General features: G+C 31.6%; 1 protein-coding gene across 4 annotated transcripts; it reads left to right on the top strand.

Annotated features, from left to right (window-relative positions):
• The first annotated feature begins 7,430 nt into the window (after positions 1-7,430).
• Positions 7,431-21,778, top strand: LOC122292428 (probable LRR receptor-like serine/threonine-protein kinase At1g06840). Of its 4 annotated transcripts, none has more exons than XM_043100776.1 (22): positions 7,431-7,681; positions 7,989-8,190; positions 8,697-8,847; positions 9,323-9,355; positions 9,875-9,946; positions 10,110-10,181; positions 10,458-10,601; positions 10,719-10,790; positions 10,888-10,959; positions 11,166-11,240; positions 11,816-11,884; positions 12,051-12,119; positions 12,292-12,363; positions 12,539-12,625; positions 12,824-12,892; positions 13,131-13,612; positions 14,244-14,402; positions 18,464-18,747; positions 19,949-20,000; positions 20,235-20,485; positions 20,705-20,839; positions 21,220-21,778. In XM_043100776.1, exons 1-22 carry the CDS (start codon positions 7,637-7,639, stop codon positions 21,568-21,570), a joined length of 3,018 nt encoding a protein of 1,005 aa, XP_042956710.1. In that variant the 5' UTR covers positions 7,431-7,636; the 3' UTR covers positions 21,571-21,778. The 4 variants fall into 4 exon arrangements, with proteins under 4 accessions (XP_042956710.1, XP_042956711.1, XP_042956712.1 ...); XM_043100778.1 differs by lacking the exon at positions 7,431-7,681 and adding an exon at positions 7,734-7,872; XM_043100779.1 differs by lacking the exon at positions 7,431-7,681 and adding an exon at positions 7,809-7,824.
• The last annotated feature ends 737 nt before the right edge of the window (positions 21,779-22,515 follow it).

Below are 22,515 nucleotides of genomic sequence, written 5' to 3'. Positions count from 1 at the left end.
TTGTATGAAGAGAATGAGCGTCTCAAACATGAGGCTAAAAATCTCAAATTTATGTAAAAGTATAAAAAAAATCTATCTCTATTTTTATTGATTCTGGTCTATCTTTTAAGAGATATTCATAGCATGCATCATACCTATTTCTCTTCTGATCATACATAATCTATCTTCTGGTAAAGGTTTTGTGAAAATATCTGCTAACTGATCGTGTGTGTTTGTGAACTCTAACATTATATCACCTTTTTGCACATGATCTCGAAGAAAATGATACCTTATTTCAATATGCTTAGTTCTAAAATGTTGTATTGGGTTCTTTGAAAGATTTATAGCACTTGTATTATCACATTTGATTGGAATGTGATTATACATGAGTTTAAAATCTTCAAGTTGTTGCTTCATGTAGAGAACTTGAGCACAACAACTACCCGCAGCAACATATTCTGCCTCAGCAGTAGATAGTGCAACAGAATTTTATTTTTTACTAAACCAGGAAACTAATGCATGACCTAAGAAATGGCATGCTCTACTAGTGCTTTTTCGATCTATTTTACAGCCAGCATAATCTGCATCTGTGTAGCTGATTAGATCGAAAGATGTGTGCTTAGGGTACCATAACCCTAGGTTAATTGTACCACTAAGATATCTAAGAATGCGCTTAACTGCAATTAAATGTGATTCTTTTGGAGATGATTGAAAACGTGCACATAAGCACACACTAAACATAATATCTGGTCTACTGGCTGTTAAATATAATAAGCTACCAATCATACCTCGATATATCTTCGAGTCAACTGGCTTACCGGATTCATCTTTATCAAGTTTAGTTGATGGGCTCATTGGTGTTCCAATTTCCTTAGCATTTTCCATCCCAAACTTCTTCAGTAATTCCTTAATATATTTTGATTGATTGATGAATGTCCCACTTTTTGCTTGCTTAATTTGCAATCCGAGAAAGAATGTAAGTTCACCCATCATGCTCATCTCAAATTCTTCCTGCATAGTCTTAGCAAAAACTTGACACGTATTTTCATTAGTAGCACCGAATATTATATCATCAACATAAATCTGAATCAAAAGAATATCATCATTTTCATATTTAATGAAAAGAGTTGTGTCGATTTTTCCTCTTGAAAAACCTTTTTCAATCAAGAAACCACTGAGTCTCTCGTACCAAGCTCTAGGAGCTTGTTTAAGTCCATACAGTGCTTTTGTGAGTTTGAAAACATGATTTGGGGAAATATGATTTTCAAAACCTGGAGGTTGCTCAACATATACCTCTTCATTTATAAAACCATTTAAGAAAGCACTTTTAACATCCATTTGAAAAAGTTTGAAATCTTTATAACAAGCATATGCAAGTAGCATTCGAATAGCTTCTAATCTTGCGACAGGTGCATATGTCTCATCATAATCGATTCCTTCTTCTTGATTAAAACCTTGGGCTACAAGTCGAGCCTTATTTCTAGTAATGACTCCAGACTCATCTTTCTTGTTTCTAAAAACTCATTTTGTTCCAATAATAGTATAATTTTTGGGTCTAGGAACAAGTGTCCAAACATCATTTCTTTCAAATTGATTCAACTCTTCTTGCATAGCTAGAATCCAAGATTCATCAAGAAGTGAGTCATCAATATTTTTGGGTTCAATTTGAGATAGAAAAGCAGTATGATTACAAATATTTCTAAGAGATGATCGAGTACTTACACCTTGTGAAGGTTCTCCCAAAATTTGTTCCACTGGATGATCTTTCACAAATTTCCACTGTTTGGTTGCATCTTGTATTAAATTTTGATGATCTTTCCTGATGGCTCCATGTTGAACTTCCTCTATTGCTTTCTCTTTGTTGAGATTGAGACTTTCTGTGTTATTTATACCTTCTGTTTCTTCATCAATAGATTTCTTGGAGAGTGGAGAATTAGATTCATCAAATACTACATGCATAGATTCTTGTACAGTCAAAGTCTTTTTGTTGAATACTCTATAAGCTTTACTATTAGTAGAATATCCGAGAAAAATACCTTCATCAGATTTTGCATCAAACTTGCCTAAATTATCTCTGTCATTCAAAATAAAACATTTGCATCCAAATACATGAAAGTAACCAATGTTGGGCTTTTTCTCATTCCAAAGCTCATAGGGGGTTTTATCTAATTTAGACCTTAACATAACTCTATTTATAACATAACATGCAGTACTTACCGCTTCGGCCCAAAAATAACTAGGCAAGTTGTTCTCATTGAGCATTGTTCTTGCCATCTCTTGAAAAGATCTATTTTTCCTCTCTACTACCCCATTTTGTTGAGGAGTTCGAGGAGCAGAAAAATTATGAATAAAACCGTTTTCATCACAAAATGTTTCAATATTTTTATTAACAAACTCTTTTCCCCTATCACTTCGGATACTTGAAATAGTATAGCCATTTTCATTTTGAATTCTCTTGCATAACTTGGTAAAGGCATTATGTGCCTCATCTTTATGAGCAAGAAAGATGACCCAAGTATATCTAGAGAAATCATCAACAATAACAAATGCATAATATTTTCCTCCTAGACTTGCAACTCTATTTGGTCCAAAAAGATCCATGTGTATCAGTTGCAATGGTCTAGTAGTGGAAATATGTTTCTTAGTTTTAAAAGAAGTTTTTGTTTGTTTACCAAATTGACATGCATCACAAATTTTGTCTTTAAGAAAATATGTTTTTGGTAAACCTCTCACAAGATCATTTTTTGAAAGTTTGGAAATAAGTTCCATGTTGGCATGACCTAATCTTCTATGCCATAACCAACTAGTTTCATTTTGAGCTGACAAGCAAATAGCATCTTGTGAGGTAATTTCTTCAAAATCAATTGTATAAACATTATTGTTTCTAAAAGCAATAAAACAAATATTACAATCATGATCATTCAAAATAATGCATTTATCCATTTTAAAAGTAACTGTAAATCCTTAACACATAATTGACTTATGCTCAAAAGATTATGTTTTAAACCTTCAACAAGTAGAACATCTTCAATTATGAGAGAAGATTCATTACCAATTTTACCTATTCCCACGATCTTCCCTTTCGAGTTGTCTCCAAATGTCACGTGTCCTTCTTCTTTAGATCTAAGATCAAAGAACTTAGTCTTGTCTCCCGTCATGTGTCTTGAACATCCACTATCTAAAAACCACTTATTTTTGCTTGTGGATGACTTCATGCATACCTATAAAAACAATTAAAATGATTTTTCTTGGTACCCAAGTTCTTTGGGTCCTTTATTTATTAGTATTAGAAGAAACAAGATTTTTAGGTACCCATATGGCCCTAATAGTCATTGTATGATTTCTTCTAATAGGACAAGTATGATAATTATGACCATTTCTATTACAAAAATTACAAATAGCATGTGACATATATGAAAAACTTGAATGATTATAATAATATCATTTTTTGACAAAATTATTTTTATGAAAAGAATTTTGAATATTAGTCTTTGAGGTAGAATGATTATCAAAGAAATTTTTATAAGGTTTGTATTTTTGTTTTGGCATATATCCCAAACCTGTCTTGTCAAAAACACATCTTTGACTACCAAGAAGTTTTTCAAAATTTCTTTTTCCATTCGTAAAGTTTTCAACAATATTTTCTAAATCGGTTTTCTTCTTATTCAATTCAAGATTTTCATCTTTCAAAATGATACTTTCTTTTCTTAAAATTTCAATTTCGTTTGTTAAAGAAGAATTTTTCTTTTTCAAAGCAGTATACTTGATACCCAATTTTTCAAATTCCTCATAAATCTCTTCTAAAACATTTTGCAATTCTTCATATGAAGGATTTTCAATATTATCAAGATTTGTTACCTCAATGTCATCTTTAGCCATAAGACAAAGATTTGCTGATTCTTCATTGCTTGCTTCACTATCTGAACTACTTGAATCATCATCCCATGTAGCTTTCATTGCTTTCTTACCCTTGTTTCGATCTTTCTTTAGCAGAGGACAATCTGGCTTGATATGACCAGGTGTATTGCATTTATAACAAATTAAAGTGTCGTTTTTACCTGAATCTTTCTTGGAAAACTTTTTGAAAGATTTCCTCGGAGGAGTTCTATTTTTCTTCAAGAACCTCTGAATTCTTCTTGTTATCATCGCAACTTCTTCATCTTTATCGTTATTTTCCTCATCTTCATCACTTTCACTTTCATGAGGAACAACTTTAAGTGCTAAGCTCTTCTTTGGCTTTCCTTCTTCTTCTCCTCTTTTCAATGTATACTCATGGGTGATAAGTGACCCGATGAGTTCATTGACTTCGAGCTTCTTGAGATCTCTAGCTTCAAGAATTGCTGTAACTTTTGATTCCCAACGTTTTGGTAAAGAGTTGAGAATTTTTCTTACTATCTCCACCTTGGAATAAACTTTGCCAAGAGCTGTCAAGCTGTTTATGATGTTAGTAAAACGAGTGTGCATACTAGAAATAGATTCATCATCATTCATCTTAAACATTTCATATTCATGAGTAAGAATATAAATTTTTGATTCCTTGACTTGCGAAGTTCCTTCATAAGTTACTTCCAAGTTATCCCAAATTTCCTTTGCCGTAGCGCAATTCATTATTCTATTAAACTCATTTCCATTAAGAGCATTATATAATAAATTCATAGCAGTTAAATTTAAAGTATAAAGTCTATCGTCTTCACGATCAAACTCTTCTTCTTCCTTTTTGACCTTTACTCCACCAACCACTTTTGTTGGAATATAAGGTCCATTTACAATACATTTCCATATTTCTCTACCTTGAGCTTGAAGAAATATTCTCATTCTAACTTTCCAGAATGAGTAATTATCTCCACAAAAGAGTGGAGGCCGACTACTAGATTGACCTTCACCAAATGAAGCTGCAATGTTAGCCATAAGATCTTAACTCAAAAGATAGTTAATCTTATAATAGAGCTCTTAGCTCTGATACCAATTGTTGCCCAGATGACTAACACAAGAGGGGGGGTGAATTAAGTTGTATTAAAAAAAATAACAATTATAAATCAAATATATAATATAAAATATAAACAAAATATGAAATAACAATAAATATAAAGAGTAAGGGTAAGAGAGAAGCAAACTCAGTATGTTAACGAGGTTCGGCCCCACTGCCTACGTCCTCGCCTCAAGCTACCCCTTGAGGATTCCCAAATTCACTATTCAACCTCCTTCAGGTGGAGATAGAAACCTATTACACCTTTGAACAATACCGCTACAAAGGATCCGTGTAGAACACCCTCTACACTTGCAATCACCTTACACGTGGTGATTCAACTATTCCCCGTGTAGAATACTTTCTACACACACAAGGGTTATACACACCCTTTTTCTGATACAAAAGCTGATAGTGGGTAAGTTATCAGAAAACACTCCTCAACGAGTGAAATAAGAACAATACAGCGCAAACTATATCTCTCAAAATGAATAAGGATTAAGGCTCAATGTTTAAAGAAGAGAGAATGAAAGCTTTGAATGAATGTTGTATGCTCTTGGTGTTGTCAATGTGAAACTCTCAAATGATCTATTTATAGGCATATGAGACTTCATATTCAAATTTAAAAAGATTCACATGTCAAAGACAACATCATTCACTTTTTCAAAAAATTCAAATAAAAGGTTATTCTTTTTCAATTGTCAAAGACAACATCATTCACTTTTTCAAAGAATTCAAATAAAAGGTTCTTCTTTTTCAATTGTCAAAGATAACATCATTCACTTTTTCAAAAAAATCAAACCTAATCTTTTACTTTTGGCATATGACAAAATGAGCACACTTTCATTTTCAAAAAATTCAAACATAATCTTTTACTTTTTGTATAAGTCTAAAAAAGCATCAATCACTTTTGAAAAAATTCAAATAAAACATGCACATGTGAAAGATGATAATCAATCATCTTTAATATTTTCAAAGTTCAACCCTTTAATCAAGGCATGCACATGCAAAAGATGACAATCAATCATCTTTAATATTTTCAAAGTTCAACCCTTTAATCAAGGCATGCACATGCAAAAGATGACAATCAATCATCTTTCAAAATTTTCAAATTTAATTTTCAAAAATATTCATGCACATGTGGAAAATGTATTTTAATGCTTTATGATAAAATATTAATTTTGAGCATTAATCCTAATTTCGAATTTTGAAGAGATTTACAACATTACTCTATAATTTTAATGTGAACTTGTTCCCTTCTTGCTCATGCTTGTTTCCTTGATGTGCTTGACTCCATTGTGTAAACAACTTGAGCTTGAGACTTCTTTATTCTTTGAATTCATTTGTTATCATCAAAATCCATGTGTAAATATATAATTACACAAAACTTGAAATCTTGGGTTCAACAATGGGAGGTCAAGTAGTGGGGGATCTGCAAAAAGTAATTCGTAACTGTAATGGGTGGAAGTTGAGCTTTGTTCATAGGGAATGTAATCAAGTGGCACATAGTCTTGCTAAGATATGATTAAATATAGAAGAGGAAAATGTGTGGATGGAATGTGTCCCACCTGAATGTTATCAGAAAATTATAGATGAAAAATACTGTAAACATACTAATTATCAATGATATGAATACAAACAGATGTTTATTTAATAAAAAAAAATTGGTGTTTATATAAATAACCTCATTTAGATATAAAGAAATTATAAAAAAAGTAAATTCATAATATGATGTGATTTTATATAATTTGTTATATCTATTTTATGATAAAAAATAATTTAAAAAATTTAGCATATCACATTAAATCACAATATTATTCTTTAAATTTATTTTTATATAAGTTCTTTATAGTTTAAGTCTTTACTTATTAGTATAATTGGGCTTAGTTAAATGAGGCCGAGCATCCTAAGCCCAATTATAAGCACGTCATGATCGTGCTAACAAAAATACTTATGTTTTCTTTTGTTTATGTGTTAAGAAATCATTTTAATCACAAAAATATTATATAAAAGTAAACTCATTAATTGATATAATTTAATATGATACGTTAGATTATAAAATTATTTTCATTACAAAATAAATCTAACAGATTTTATAAAACTATATGAATTTATAAATTTATTTTATATAATATCTTTATATCTATAACAGTTTTTTAAAATATTTAAATGATTTAATACATAAGAATTTTAAAAAAATTATAACCACGAAACGAGACCATACGAATTAGCCTTATAATTTAGTTGACCCAAAAAGTTGATTTGACCTTTGGGTTATTCCAAAATTTCGCAACTGTCAACCGAGTTAATCCAATCGTCGTCACCATTCAGCTCGGCTTAGGTTGGGCCACCTAGTTGTGAATTTTCTTTCATTTCATCACGTGCCTTGAATATTAGCTTATGTCTATCTCGAGCTTTCCTCTCTCCCACCTGTATTACCATCGCACTGTTTTTCTCTACTTTTTAATGAACCCTTTTAGTTTCGCCAATGCTGAAGCATTTTGTATTGCTGAATAAGAGAAATCATGCATATAAATTACCGATACTCTGACCCGTCTCTGTAGCCAATTAGCTAACCCTTTTTAAACCGTTTTCGCTGAAGCTTCTCCCGCGGGGTTAATATTCAAACTCTTCGGTGAGTGAAAGAGATGGCAACAATCTGCATCAGCAGCAAAAGCTTGAGCATTTCAAATGGCGACCTGGTCAGAAAGATACAAAGATGTCGTACTTCATAGGGTACGTACTTTCAAACCCATTTGTTTATTGCACAAGTTATCTCCGGGTTCATATCAACTGTCCATTAAATGCCGTATATGCTTCCATCATTCTGAAACGATTTTCAACTATATATATATATATTCAGTCTTCTTATTGTAAAGGTTTCTCCATTTTTCTCGCAGTTTGATTCGTTTGCTTCTCCTCAAGCTGTATGCAGGATTTTTTTAGCCTTTTTCTTTATTTTTGTTGCCTGGAGACTGGAGCTTTTTCATTGTTTCCCAGTGTTCGAAAAGCTAATATTTGTTTTCCTTCGTATATATTCCAGCTTCTTGGATACTTATTTCCTATTATAAGGTGGAGAACTCGCACACTACAACAATTCCAAAACTTGGATACTTTGAAGTCCGGCAGTCTTTTTAAGATGTATCAATCAACAGCCTGGACTTATGGAATATTTTTTATTTCATGGTTGTGTTGGTCTTCACTACTCGCCAGAGCACAGAATCTCATCACTCATCCGGAGGAAGGTGATTTTCCTTAGCTTCTTTTGGCAATGACGCTCTTGAGAAAATGCTTGTTTCAAGGGCTCTCACTGCACATCGAGGCGTGTTTTAGCTATGTTTTTTTTTTTTTTTAATAAGTAAAACGATTGTGTTGATAAGAATAGGCATCATATCCCAAGGACAAAAGATGGTATCCAAGAGGTTACACCTATCTAGGAAGAAGAAATGGAAACAAGAAAGTCATCAAAACCAAGGCCATTAAAATCTACAGCTATGGCCCAAAGAAATAAAGTTCTAACAACAAGTGATCTTAGCTATGTGAATCCTTTAACAAGTGATTTGTAGTAATTTCACATATCAAATACTCACTTCACTCTAGTGAGTGGTGAAGAGCGCTACATATAGTTGAGTTGTAAAGTGTGTATGCTCAAAATTGGGTCTGCTAACAATTTTGATTATATTTTTTAAATAAATCTGCTTTCTTTGCAATATTCAAGCTAATGATGGTTAAAACTTGTATTAATTTGCAGTGAAGGCATTGGAGGAAATCAAGAGAAGCTTGATAGATCCAAATAACAATCTGAGAAATTGGAATCGAGGAGATCCATGCACATCAAATTGGACAGGGATTGTGTGCTCCAATGGGACTTCAAATGATGGATTTCGACATGTTCTACAATTGTATGATTTTAGCCTTTTCCCATCTTTTATTTATATCAGGGAGGACCATTGATGCAAATAATTTTCATATTTATTTCACTTTACTCAATTGTTCTTTCTTTCTTTCTGTGGTCCCCTTGCATGATGAAATACATATTATTCCACTTACATATCTACGCATATTAGTTGGTGCCATGGAACAAACTTCCTTGGTTCTTTAGTTCATTGAATGTTACAGAAAATTGTGGCTATGTTCATTTTTTCTAATATTGGACACATGTTTCTCAATTTTGCTAGAAAATATCCCCAACATGTCTAATGAATCCGTACTTTATCCTTGTCATATCTCAGATTCATGTCAATTCCCATGTTAGGTAGGTGACTTGTGATATAGACGAATTCCATACAGGATGTTTACCAAGTGAAATTGGGCTTTACAAGTGATTGTAGGGAGTTTCAACTATAATTTTGACTTGTGTTTAGGACTACAATGCAGATATGGTTGGCGAATCCTTGATTTCGATAAATGGTAAGCTAACTTAGCACTGCATCAAGATGTGTGGCCTGATGGGGATGCCAAAGAGTTAAGTAGGAAGTCGGGTAATTGTGACATCCCATATTGTATTTAGTGCCACATTGGGTGTGAGAATTGTAAAGGCATTGCCGAGCATCGTGTTCAGTATAAGATATTCACTAGGTGGAACTAGCTTTTATAGGCGATTCCAAGGAGCTTTAATTATAACTTTGACTAATTCTTTGGAGTATGGTGTAGATGTGGTTAATGCATCCATATTATCCACAATTTTAGTGTTCTTTCCTTTTATTCAAAAAATACTTATGACTAGCATCAATAATGATTGGCCATTGACTCAATCATTATTCATGACTGGCATCATAATATTTATCAAAAAAAAGATTTGTACTAGTCAAAAGTTCAAATATAAGATTATCAGCTTCGACAAAACTTGGCATTATTAATAAATGGGCAGTTCTATTGAAAAACTTGTATTGATGCTTTAATAATTTTCCTTTGGACCTCTCTTTGCAGGCAACTTCTGAAAATGGAATTGTTAGGAAATTTATCGCCAAAGCTTGGCCGCTTATCAAACCTGACAATATTGTAAGGCGAAGCATCTCTGAAATATACTTTTTGTGCTTCACATATTTTTCTGGATAAAAGTTTATGGATACCTCTTTCAGTTGATATTCTGGGAAAAAAATTTCTCTACCCTGTGGTGGCTTTTGATTTATGTATCTTACTTTCTCTATCTGCTCTGTTAAAGGGACTTTATGTGGAACAACATAAGTGGGAGTATACCCAAGGAGATAGGCAATCTTGCGTCTTTGGAACTATTGTAAGTTGTTTGTTTTTTTATTTGTGAGAGGTTAGATACTCAATATCGTTATCACATGATTTCATGCTTATTCCATTAAAAAAAGCAGATAAGGTAGTAGTTAATGTATTCCAAAATTTTGATTTCTACTTAGTATTAGAGATAATCCGTGTGTGAACTAATTTACTTGATATGTTGGCATGATTCTGAATATCTGGTATTTTAATATTCCAAATTTATAATATGCAATACATTGGCTTTTTCTCTGATTCCATATTTAATACTCCTTGTGTCCAGGCTTCTGAATGGAAACCAATTAACAGGTCCATTACCTGAAGAGCTTGGTTATCTTCCAAAGTTGGACAGAATACAAATTGACGAGAACAACATATCAGGACCAATACCCATATCATTTGCAAATTTGAACAAAGCAAGGCATTTGTGAGGGTTTTCACATATTATCTCAAAATTGTACCGTAATGACTAATCCTACTTCACTTATTATTTTTTTTTTTTCCCTAAATTCTGTCCTGTTTTTCTTTTGTCCCATGTGAGCAGTCACATGAACAACAATTCAATTAGTGGGCAAATCCCGCCAGAGCTATACAAATTGCCAAGTCTTGTTCACTTGTAAGCCAGTGATTGGTCATATTTTCGTATTTAATGATGATTCATCTTTCTGTACAATTCATAAGATCAGTGACCATCTTCAGCTCTGCTAATGCAGGCTTCTTGATAATAACAATTTATCAGGGTATCTGCCACCAGAGCTTTCCCAAATGCCACTATTACGAATACTGTATGGTTCCTACTACCCTTCATATATTTATGTCAGATATGCTTCAAAATGGCAAGTTTTGAATTTTTTGTCCTTTTCTTTTGCTTCCCAACTTGAACAAGGTTATGATTTCTAAGCTTTCCTTCTCCGACAAGATAAGATTACTTAAATACTCTGGATATTACCTAAGTTCTCTGGTGTGAAGTTTCATTGTGTTTGTTTTGCAGTCAACTTGATAACAACAACTTCAGTGGGTCTACAATTCCAACTTCTTACGGCGATATGCCCTGGTTGTTTAAGTTGTAAGTGCATATCATTATTCTCTGTTTATAACTAGGTTTCAGAAGCAAAGGCAGAGCAAGGTGCTAGCCTTGAGTTGTGAGGCTGAAACTTTTTATTTATTTTTGCCAAATCATATTAGAAGCTCTTTTTCCCCTAAAGTAAAAAACTAAAATAAAGATGAAAACACTGGCTATGTATAAATAATTTAGAACAGCTAGAATGATATTTTGTTTGATAAATTAATTAGTCAAACGTCGATTGAAAAGGGATATAACTTATAAGTGGGAATGTTACTGAATGAAGATGTGGAGTTGCTCCAACCAAGTTGGCAAGAAGGCATTGCATCTTTTGAAATATCACTCACTGGTATACTGAACGTGTCAATATTTTCCTATGACTAATCTTATGCTGTTTGATATCTAACATGACTTTACGTAATCTACCTGAGTTGTAAAGAAGCTACACTATTTTCATCAGCTGTCACAAACCTTTCATGTTCTTAGAAGCTTTATATGCAAGTGGGAATCATGAAATTTGCGCATTTTCACCTGTCCATGTTGAGAAATTTTGATTTATGTCTTGGTTGGTTTACCAGGAGCCTTAGGAACTGCAACTTGCAAGGAGAAATGCCCGATATGAGCAGAGTACCAAAACTTCTTTATCTGTAAGTCACCGTGTTTTTTTTTTTTGTATTTTCAAGTCATTATAAGATGGTCATGGATGAGCTTCTCAAAAATACCAAATGCTTCATGCTGAATTCTCTTTACTTGTCAAATACAACTCTGCTAGTTACTTCTACTTTGTTTATACCATATTTATTTGAATTTCAGAGACCTCAGTTCAAACAAGCTAAATGGATCCATTCCGCCAGATAGGCTATCTGAGAATATTACAACTATGTAAGATTCTGCAACTTCCTAATAAGATGTAATATGCATGCTTTTTATGTTTGTTTTAATTTATTTTTCAGATGTCGCATAGTTTTACAGATTTTTCTTTCAGTTTTTAAAGATAATTTGTGCTAAGATTTCTCTTGACTTCTGAAATCTATTATTTAAACAATATACTCAGTGATTTATCCAACAACCATCTTACTGGAGAAATCCCCATCAACTTTACGGGCCTTCCTCGTCTCCAGGGACTGTGAGTAGTACTTGCTGTTTCATCCTTTTGTGTTCAATGTTATTGTAATTTACTTCATATTTATACAACCTTTTGTTTCCACTTACCTTAAGTTATATTTAGTCCATATACGTCAATGAATTCAAGGTGTTAATAGAATAAATGACATTAATTCTGGAATTGTTCCCCATGGCAGGTTAATTGCAAACAATTTATTAAGTGGCTCTATTCCATCCAGCATTTGGCAAAATAGGACTTTGAACAATACGGAAAAACTTACAGTGTAAGAGCTGAATGACAGTGTTACTATTACCTTGGTTGAAAGTGTCTTTGTTTGGGACTGCATATTCATTCTCTCAAGTGCCTTGTTCTTAAATAAAGTTGCTTCTTTGTTCTGATTTTCACATGTTCCCTTGTGACATTCAAAGTTGTAACCTATTGGATTTTCTAAGCTATCGATTATGCCTCGTCCATATTCCAGGGAGTTGCAGAACAATGAGCTTTCAAATATTACAGGCAGTACTGATCTACCTCCAAATGTCACTGTCTGGTTTGCTTCTAGACTTGCTTCCTAATTTAAATGTCCCAATTCATGGCATGTAGATCTTCATGTGTAATAAACGCCATGCTCATATTAGGGTGACTACTTGGTAAAAGAGTGTAGATATGCTCTTTTTTGTTTTAGTGTTTTCTGGGGGAATAGATATACTTTTATATGTATTGTTAGGTGGAATAGATATGGTAATTGAATAATGATCATGTGATATGTTTTGATTCTTGACTTCCAGGCTTCAAGGGAATCCCTTATGCTTGAACGCAAACCTAGTCCAGTTTTGTGGATCTAAAAGGGAGGATGAAAGTAAAAGTCAGAGTCCAACCAATAGCACTTTGCCTTGCTCTTGTCCACCCCCTTATGAAGATTCCCCCACATCTGATGGTTGTGTCTGTGTTGCCCCTCTGCTCATTGGATATCGGTTAAAAAGTCCTGGATTCTCAGATTTCTTTCCGTACAGATTTGAGTTTGAGGACTACTTGACATCTGGTCTCGAGTTAGTCCGTCATCAACTGTACATCGATTCGCTTGAATGGGAAGAAGGACCACGGCTGAAAATGTACTTGAAGCTCTTTCCGGAAAGTTTTACTTTCAATGATAGTGAGGTCCAGCGAATCGTGAACTTGTTTGAATCATGGAAAATACCTGATGCTAAACAAACCATCTTTGGACCTTATGAACTTCTGAACCTCACCCTGCCGGACGATTACAAAGATGGTTTGTCTCCAAACCCTTATCTGAAGTCGTTTTTGACATTTTTGTTGAATTTAGAATTGTTGCTTATTTTAGAAGTTGAAGAATGTTCTTGTGTATTTGGGTTAGGCCTATTTAATTTGTTTTAATAAAATTTATTTAACTTATAAAAAAGAAAAAGAAAAAAGAAGTTGAAGAATGTATTCTCCAGAACACTTAGTGAATTCCATCGAATTACTTTATACTTTAAAAAATATTTTTAGTATATGGCATTATTCACTGTTACTGGTCTTTGTTTGCATAGAATGCTTGCCTATTCTTGTCACTCTGAGTGACATGGGCTTCATCTTGCCAGTTCAATGCTTTCATCTTAGTTATATGGTTGCACTTCTGTAATCCAGCACATAAACAAAAAGCTGCAATGCTTCATCTTGTTTAAGATGATTTTTAGTTTGCATGGTCGATTAAGACATGGTCTAATATTAAAAAGAAAGGCATCTACAAATTCACACCATATATCACTTATGACTTGACCCCACTCAAAGACAAACTATGCCAGTCATATCTTATCACCTTTGATGTGTTCATATTTGAGGTGAATATTGAGGGATAGTTTGGAGTCAGTTTATGCTCATAGTATTCACTAATCGCACAGCAATTCCCACCCCTCAAAGGTCTTCTTTAAGCAAAGGCGCATTGGCTGGCATAGTATTGGGGGCCATTGCGGGTGCAGTAACATTGTCCGCAGTTGTTTTTCTTCTGATACTGAGAAGGCATGTGAGGAAAACCCGTGCAATTTCAAGAAAACGTCGTGGTGAGTATCTTTTCTTTTTCTTCTCTCTCTTTTTTTTTTTTTTTTTTTCCCTGATGTTCAGATTTTTTGGTAGATATGTAATATTTCTCACTGTTTCTGCAATTGTCTCTATTTTGCACCCAAATTGGGCCTGTTAATCAGGCCAGAGAGATGCTTGTCCAATCCTGTCCTGAGGTGGGAAGGCCTCAGCCTGGCCTGAAGTGCTCAATATGTTAGCTTTTCTCAGCTAACACTGTTGGGCAACTTTCCGCCAAGTTTGGACTGGGCTGCGATTAGAAACATCATTAAGAGAGGAGGTCTCCTGAAACATATCGTAAGACTTGGGTTCTAGATATCGTAAAACATATCTAGGTTCAAGAACAACCAGTTATTACCATGTTAACAATTTTGGTGACAAAGTTGTTGACTTATAAGATGCAATATGTGTGTGTATAACATTTCCGATAATTCATACATATACAATAAACCTATTTTGTCAAATTAATTCTACTAACTTGAGAGCGGCCTGACTTCAGCCTAAACTTAAAAGCATTCTAAAATCCCTGATAAGCTCAGTGCAGAGCTCAAAATAAAGCTTGGCCAAATGGGCTCGAGGCTGCTCAACCCCATGACAGCAGTCTAGGGGTGAGTTCGGTCCGGTCCGGTCCAGTCCGGGGAGGTTTTGTGGACCGGACTGGACCTATTCGGTCCAGGGTTTTCCCACCCTGGACCGGACCGAATTCCATCAGGACCGGTCCGGTCCGGTCGGTCCATTCGGTCCAAGGTTGACTTTTTTTTTTAATTTTTTTTTATTTTTTTATTTATCTATTGACATTTTTTTTAATATTTATGTAATTATATTGTAATATATTTAATATATATACATATAGTATTATATATATATATTAGTAATATGCTAATACTATTAGTCTATTAGTAATAATACTATAACTAATAAATATATGTAATAATAACTATACTATAACTAATAACTATATGTAATAATAGTAATAGTGATAACTATATATTTATGTAATATGCTAATATTTAATGACATTTTTTTTAATATTTATGTAATTATATTGTAATATATTTAATATATATACATATAGTATACTATTATATATATATTAGTAATATGCTAATACTATTAGTCTATTAGTAATAATACTATAACTAATAAATATATGTAATAATAACTATACTATAACTAATAACTATATGTAATAATAGTAATAGTGATAACTATATATTTATGTAATATGCTAATATTTAATGACATTTTTTTAAATATTTATGTAATTATATTGTAATATATTTAATATATATACATATAGTATACTATTATATATATATTAGTAATATGCTAATACTATTAGTCTATTAGTAATAATACTATAACTAATAAATATATGTAATAATAACTATACTATAACTAATAACTATATGTAATAATAGTAATAGTGATAATTATATATTTATGTAATATGCTAATATTTAATGACATTTTTTTTAATATTTATGTAATTATATTGTAATATATTTAATATATATACATATAGTATACTATTATATATATATTAGTAATATGCTAATACTATTAGTCTATTAGTAATAATACTATAACTAATAAATATATGTAATAATAACTATACTATAACTAATAACTATATGTAATAATAGTAATAGTGATAATTATATATGTAACTATATGTAATACTAATAACTAATACTATTACTATTAGTCTATTAGTACTAATAACTATACTAGTATTAATAACTATACTAGTACTAATACTATAACTAATAACTATATGTAATGATAGTAATACTATATGTAATACTATATTAAATAATAGTAATACTCTTATTAATAATACTCTATGTAGTTATAGTGATTTAATACTAACATATTATATATTAAGCTAACTATACTAATACTATTATAAATTTACAAATATATGATATATTATAATTTATTCTATAACTTTTATAATATGTTAATACATTAATATATATACTAGTATTATATATATATATATATATATATTTTTGATCGGTTATACTAGTACTATATATTATAGTTAATAGTTATACATTAAAGAATATAGTAATACATTGATACTAAATATATATAATTATAGACTTATAATGATTTAGTTATTATGAATTTATGATTAGTATAACTATATAATTGTATTAGTATTAGACTATTAGTAATTCAATTTGGCTATATTATATTAGTAATATTAGTTATGTTGAATCAATTAGTTAGTATAACTATATTCTACATCATTAGTATTAATATAAATATTAGTATTAGTTATAACTATATAGCCTATATTAGAATTGAGTTTTAGAGTAAATAATAGACTAATAGTATTAATACAACTATATAAGTATATTGTATAGCTATATATTAGTTTTAATTATAGTGATTAGTATAATTATATAATAGTAGACTATTAGTATAACTATATATTAGTATTAGTTATTGTTATGGTGATTTAGTATATTATAATTTATATATTATATTTATACTATAACTCTTATAATATATTAATATATACTAGTACTATATATTATAGTTATATATTAAATAATATAATAATACATTCATACTAAATATATATAGTTATATTTCTAGTGATTTAGTTATTAACTTATTATGATTAGTATAACTATATAAATTATAATAGTATTAGACCATTAATATAGCTATATATTAGTAATATTAGTTATGGTAAATCAGTGCTTTAGTATAACTATATAAGTATTAACTATAATGATTTTTATATATTCATTAAATATAAGTATAGTGATATTTAAATTATATTAATTAAAGTGATAAATATACTATATAGCTATACATAGTATTAATTATAGTGATTAGTATAACTATATAAATTATATAATAGTATATTAGTATTAATAGTAGACTATTAGTATAGATCACTATAGCTATTGTTGAAGTATTAGTTATAGTGATTTAATATAACTATATTAATATAACTATAGTCTATATTAGACTATTAATATTTTTTTATACCATATATAATTATATAATTAATTATATACAACTATTATATAAATAATATATATAAATAATATTTTTATTTTTTTATTTTTAATTCTATTCGGTCCGGTCCGGGGTGAAAAACTCTCGGACCGGGACTGGACCAAATATTTTCGGTCTCTTAAAAATGGGACCGGACCGGACCGGACCCAATTCGGTCCGGTCCGGTCCGGTCCAAACAGTACCGGTCCGGTCGGTTTTGCCGGTCCGGACCGGCCGATGCTCACCCCTAGACAGCACTATTTATTTTACTGTTTTACTTGTTAGTAATTGATATGTAACAAAAGCTGTCTTAATGCTTGATGTAAATTCATACGGTAATTAAGAGCTTGACCAATTGTTTCTTTCGTTAGCAAAAGTTGATGAGTGAAATTGTATGACCCATCCTTGTTGATTTGGGATGCGGATTTGTTTGGTTTTCCCGTCATCATTTGTTCATTGAATTATCAGAGAGATGTGATACCTGTTTCCCTCCTATTTTATTGAATTCTTGAATATGGGAATTAGGTTACACCACCTATATCAGAGCAGTGAATGAAGTCCAATCACAAAATGAAGAAAAAAAATACTATAGTATAGACGCATCTGATTGAGGCCCTTTGGCATGAATGAGTTCATTTTTTATATGTATGCTCATTGCATCTTGTCAAATCCTGAAAAGGGTTTTAAAGAGTCAGTGTTTATGAGCTTCAAACTCTGCATCCTGTTCTGCTTTAGCAGGAAATATCTCAGGATAGTATGTAGTCATATCAATGGGGTTTTTAATTTGCCTAAGAATTGGTTATTGGATTACATTCACTTGTTTTAAGGAACTGTAACATGCTCATAAGTTTTCTTCTGTACATTGTTATCACATCTGTATTTGCACTTGTACTGAAACTATCTGAATCTTGGAAATATGAATGGAAAATTACAACTGTATTCACAACTGTATCGATCATTTTTAAACAATGGGGACAGCATCTGTGCTTTCATTTTCAACGTTTGATCTTTATTTAATATGCAGCATCTAAGGCCTCCATGAAAATTGATGGTGTGAAGTTTTTCACTTATGGAGAATTGGCTACGGCTACAAACAATTTTAACAGCTCCACTCAGGCTGGCCAAGGAGGGTACGGAAAAGTTTATAAAGGAATTCTGGTTGATGGCTCAGTAGTGGCCATAAAACGTGCACAAGAGGGATCCTTGCAGGGTGAGAAGGAGTTCTTGACAGAGATAGAATTGTTGTCAAGGTTACATCATCGAAACCTTGTGTCTTTAGTTGGATATTGTGATGAAGAATGGGAACAGGTGCCTTTTCTCATCTCAACTGCAAATGATATCGAAAGAAAATCAATAAATTAGAGTATTTATTAATCTTGTTCCTGAATCAATGAGGAGATAGTTCTTTCCAACCAATGGCGGGTCTGGGGTGGCTGACCGAAAAAGGTCATTTATGTTTTTATATCTTTGAAAAAATTATAAAAATTATATTCCACATTTAAAATTTTCAAACAACCCTAAACTATCCAACAATATAAGAATCTTATCATCTTTTAGGAAACTTAAAGATATGTAGAATTTGGTTTTTATTAGAATGGTAATAGTACACCTACAACTCTTATACAACTCCTTTTACAATTAACCAATTCAATCGTACCAAAAAATAATTTTAATTTTACATAACTACCATCTATTTGAAATAGAGATGTTAGATAGTTATAAAGTTGTAAAAGAGTTGCAAGTTTATCATTTTTCTATTAGAATTCACAATATAGCCCCAAATCTGGTAAACTTTGATCTTTTCTTAAAAACTTCAGATTTTGACGCTAAAAATTTTAAAAGCCAAAAGTTATATATTAAAAAAACTCATAGTAATCTTTTTCTATTCTTATTTGGGTCTCCTTCAAACTTTTTGTTATTTTTAGTACTTTTTTATGCATGGCCTTTGGCCTTTTTCTACCTTCCTTCTAGTTAATGATAAATTATTAAGGGTTTTTTTTTTTTTTTTTTTTAATTAAAGAAGGAAAACTCTTATCTATTTTAATTACTATAAATGTACCTCATACATGTTTAATTGATAGATATATTGATAAATTTTTTATGCTCCAAAATATGTTTATAATATTATTGTATTATATATTAAGATATACATTACAAAAATATAAAAATATATTTTAAATATCTTAATAATAATTCAACCCCCTAGGGACATTACATGACTGGTGCAGCTTTTTTCATTGATAATATAGAAGCATATTCAAATTCCTCATGAAATAAGGCCTATTTGTTTTTAAAAAAGTGTAAAAAAAGTTGGATATCTCCACAATACCCTCAGGACAATAGAGTCATTCCTCTCTTTTTATAAGCTGTACTTTTCTCCCATAAAATTCTTTTGACTTTCATGACAAAAGGACTAGTTTTTCTTGCTCTCTGTTGCTGAAGTTGCATTGATTTTATTTTATTTTTAGCCTTTGGGAATGGCTTCATCTGAGTATTGTTGTGTATGCAGATGTTGGTCTATGAGTTTATGTCAAATGGTACTCTACGGGATAACCTTTCTGGTATGCCTTATAATCCTTAAGCTTACTTTTCTTGATTTTCACCATTGAGTGCTCTTCATTGCATATGAGTGCAAGTGAAAACTGCAATATAGGATTTGCAACGGCACACTTCCCCTCCACCTCTGTCTTTTTTGTCTTTTTCTTTAAGAGATAAACAGAACAGCCTTTTCTTTTCTCAGTCTTTGTTCCATACAAATGGTCTAATTGATTTTTTATGTGTGTAAAACAATACAGCCAAGGCTAAAGCTCCTCTGAATTTTGCTATGAGATTGAGAATTGCACTGGGTTCAGCTAAGGGCATCCTCTACCTGCATACAGATGCTAATCCTCCGATATTTCACCGAGATATCAAGGCTAGCAATATATTATTGGACTCTAAGTACAGGGCAAAAGTTGCTGATTTTGGACTTTCGCGACTTGCCCCAGTTGCAGATATTGAAGGGACCGTTCCTAATTATGTATCCACAGTTGTGAAGGGAACACCAGTAAGACTTGTATAGATGATATTCAGCAAATAGAATTTGATCTTTTGCATAAGTTGAAGTTATAGTTTTATACAACAATTTGTATCAATATCTCTGTTTTTAATTAGAAGGAAGTGGAGCCTAGACTAGATGAAAGGCTTAATGGTATGCCATAAGAGATGAAAGTAACTGGTGTCTATTTCTTTATCTTCTCATTCTTTGTTATAACTTTGCATGCAGGGCTACCTAGATCCAGAGTACTTCTTAACTCATAAGCTGACGGACAAAAGTGACGTTTATAGTCTTGGTGTTGTTTTTCTAGAACTCCTGACTGGGATGCAGCCAATCTCCCATGGCAAAAACATTGTTAGAGAGGTAAAAATGTAGTTCTGTAATTTATGTTATTCCTACAGCATAAAAAATAATGAAGCAGCTTTTACTTTCTGTCTGTCTGTCTGTCTCTCTCATTTTATATAGTTATAATTACTTGAGAGGGATATCTCCTTTACAAGTTTCAGTTTCAGCTTCAATAAGTCAGCAGACATGAATTTCTTAAACAATCGTTACCATCAGCCTTGAGTGAGACCTTTGTCCAACACATACTTCTTAATATCTTGCATACTAGATTTAAATATCTTGCATGTGGTCAGTATTTTATTATAGAACATAACATTTTAGATGCCCTGGCTGCAGTGTCTAATATAATAGTATGTTATATGTATATTTTTTACGGAAATAGTTTTCATCCTTTTCAGGTTAACGTTGCATATCAATCTGGTATGATCTTTTCAATCATTGATGAGCAGATGGGGTCTTATCCTTCTGAAAGCGTAGTGAAATTTTTTACCTTGGCCCTCAAGTGTTGCCAAGAAGATACAGATGCACGACCTTCAATGGCAGAGGTGGTTCGAGAACTTGAAAGCATTTGCAGTATGACGCCAGAGGCTGACTCCATAACAGCAGATCACATGTTCACAGATGTGGAAAAAGTTGTGACTCCACCACCATCATCATCATCCTCTACAGTGAAGTATCCTTATGTGTCATTAGATGTATCTGGAAGCAACCTTGAAAGTGAAGTCACGCCAACCATCAATCCTAGGTAGAAAGCATTTGGGAAAAAACTGGTTGTGAGGTTGTAATATCCTGGGAAATCTTTTCTCAATGATCCTGGTTGTTGTATTCCTTATAGTCTCTTACTCTCTTAATTCAATGTATTTAGACCAGTAGATAATATCATAATGTGGTGTATAATGACCACAAAAAACTAATGATAATAAATAAATAAAGCATGTGTTGAACATAAGGTTTCAAGTATTGTGTAATTATATATCTACACATGGATTTTGATGATAACAAATGAATTCAAAGAATGAAAGAGTCTCAAGCTCAAGTTGTCCACACAATGGAGTCAAGCACATCAAGGAACCAAGCATGAGCAAGAAGGGAACAAGTTCACATTAAAGTCATTGAGTAATATGTAAATCTCTTAAAAATTCGAAATTAGGATTAAGGCTCAAAAATTAATATTTTATCATAAAGCATTAAAATACATTTTCCACATGTGTATGAATATTTTGAAAATTTTGAAAGATGATTGATTGTCATCTTTCACATGTGCATACCTTGATTAAAGGGTTGAACTTTGAAAATATTAAAGATGATTAATTTTTATCTTTCACATGTGTATGTTTTATTTGAATATTTTCAAAAGTCATTGATGCTTTTTTAGACTTATACAAAAGGTAGATGATTTTGTTTGAAAAATTTGAAAAGTAAAGTGTGCTCCTTTTGTCATATACAAAAAGTAAAAGATTAGGTTTGAATTTTTGAAAAAGGAAAGTGTGCTTCTTTTGTCATATGCCAAAAGTAAAAGATTAGGTTTGAAGTTTTTGAAAAATGAATGATGTTGTCTTTGACAATTGAAAAGGAAGAACCTTTTATTTGAATTTTTTGAAAAATTGAATGATGTTGTCTTTGACATGTGAATCTTTTTAAATTTGAATATGAAATCTCATATGCATATAAATAGATCATTTGAGAGCTTCACA

Source organism: Carya illinoinensis, chromosome 13, assembly GCF_018687715.1.
Source record: "Carya illinoinensis cultivar Pawnee chromosome 13, C.illinoinensisPawnee_v1, whole genome shotgun sequence".
Taxonomy (NCBI): Eukaryota; Viridiplantae; Streptophyta; class Magnoliopsida; order Fagales; family Juglandaceae; genus Carya; species Carya illinoinensis.
This window is presented reverse-complemented; position numbering and strand designations above follow the sequence as displayed.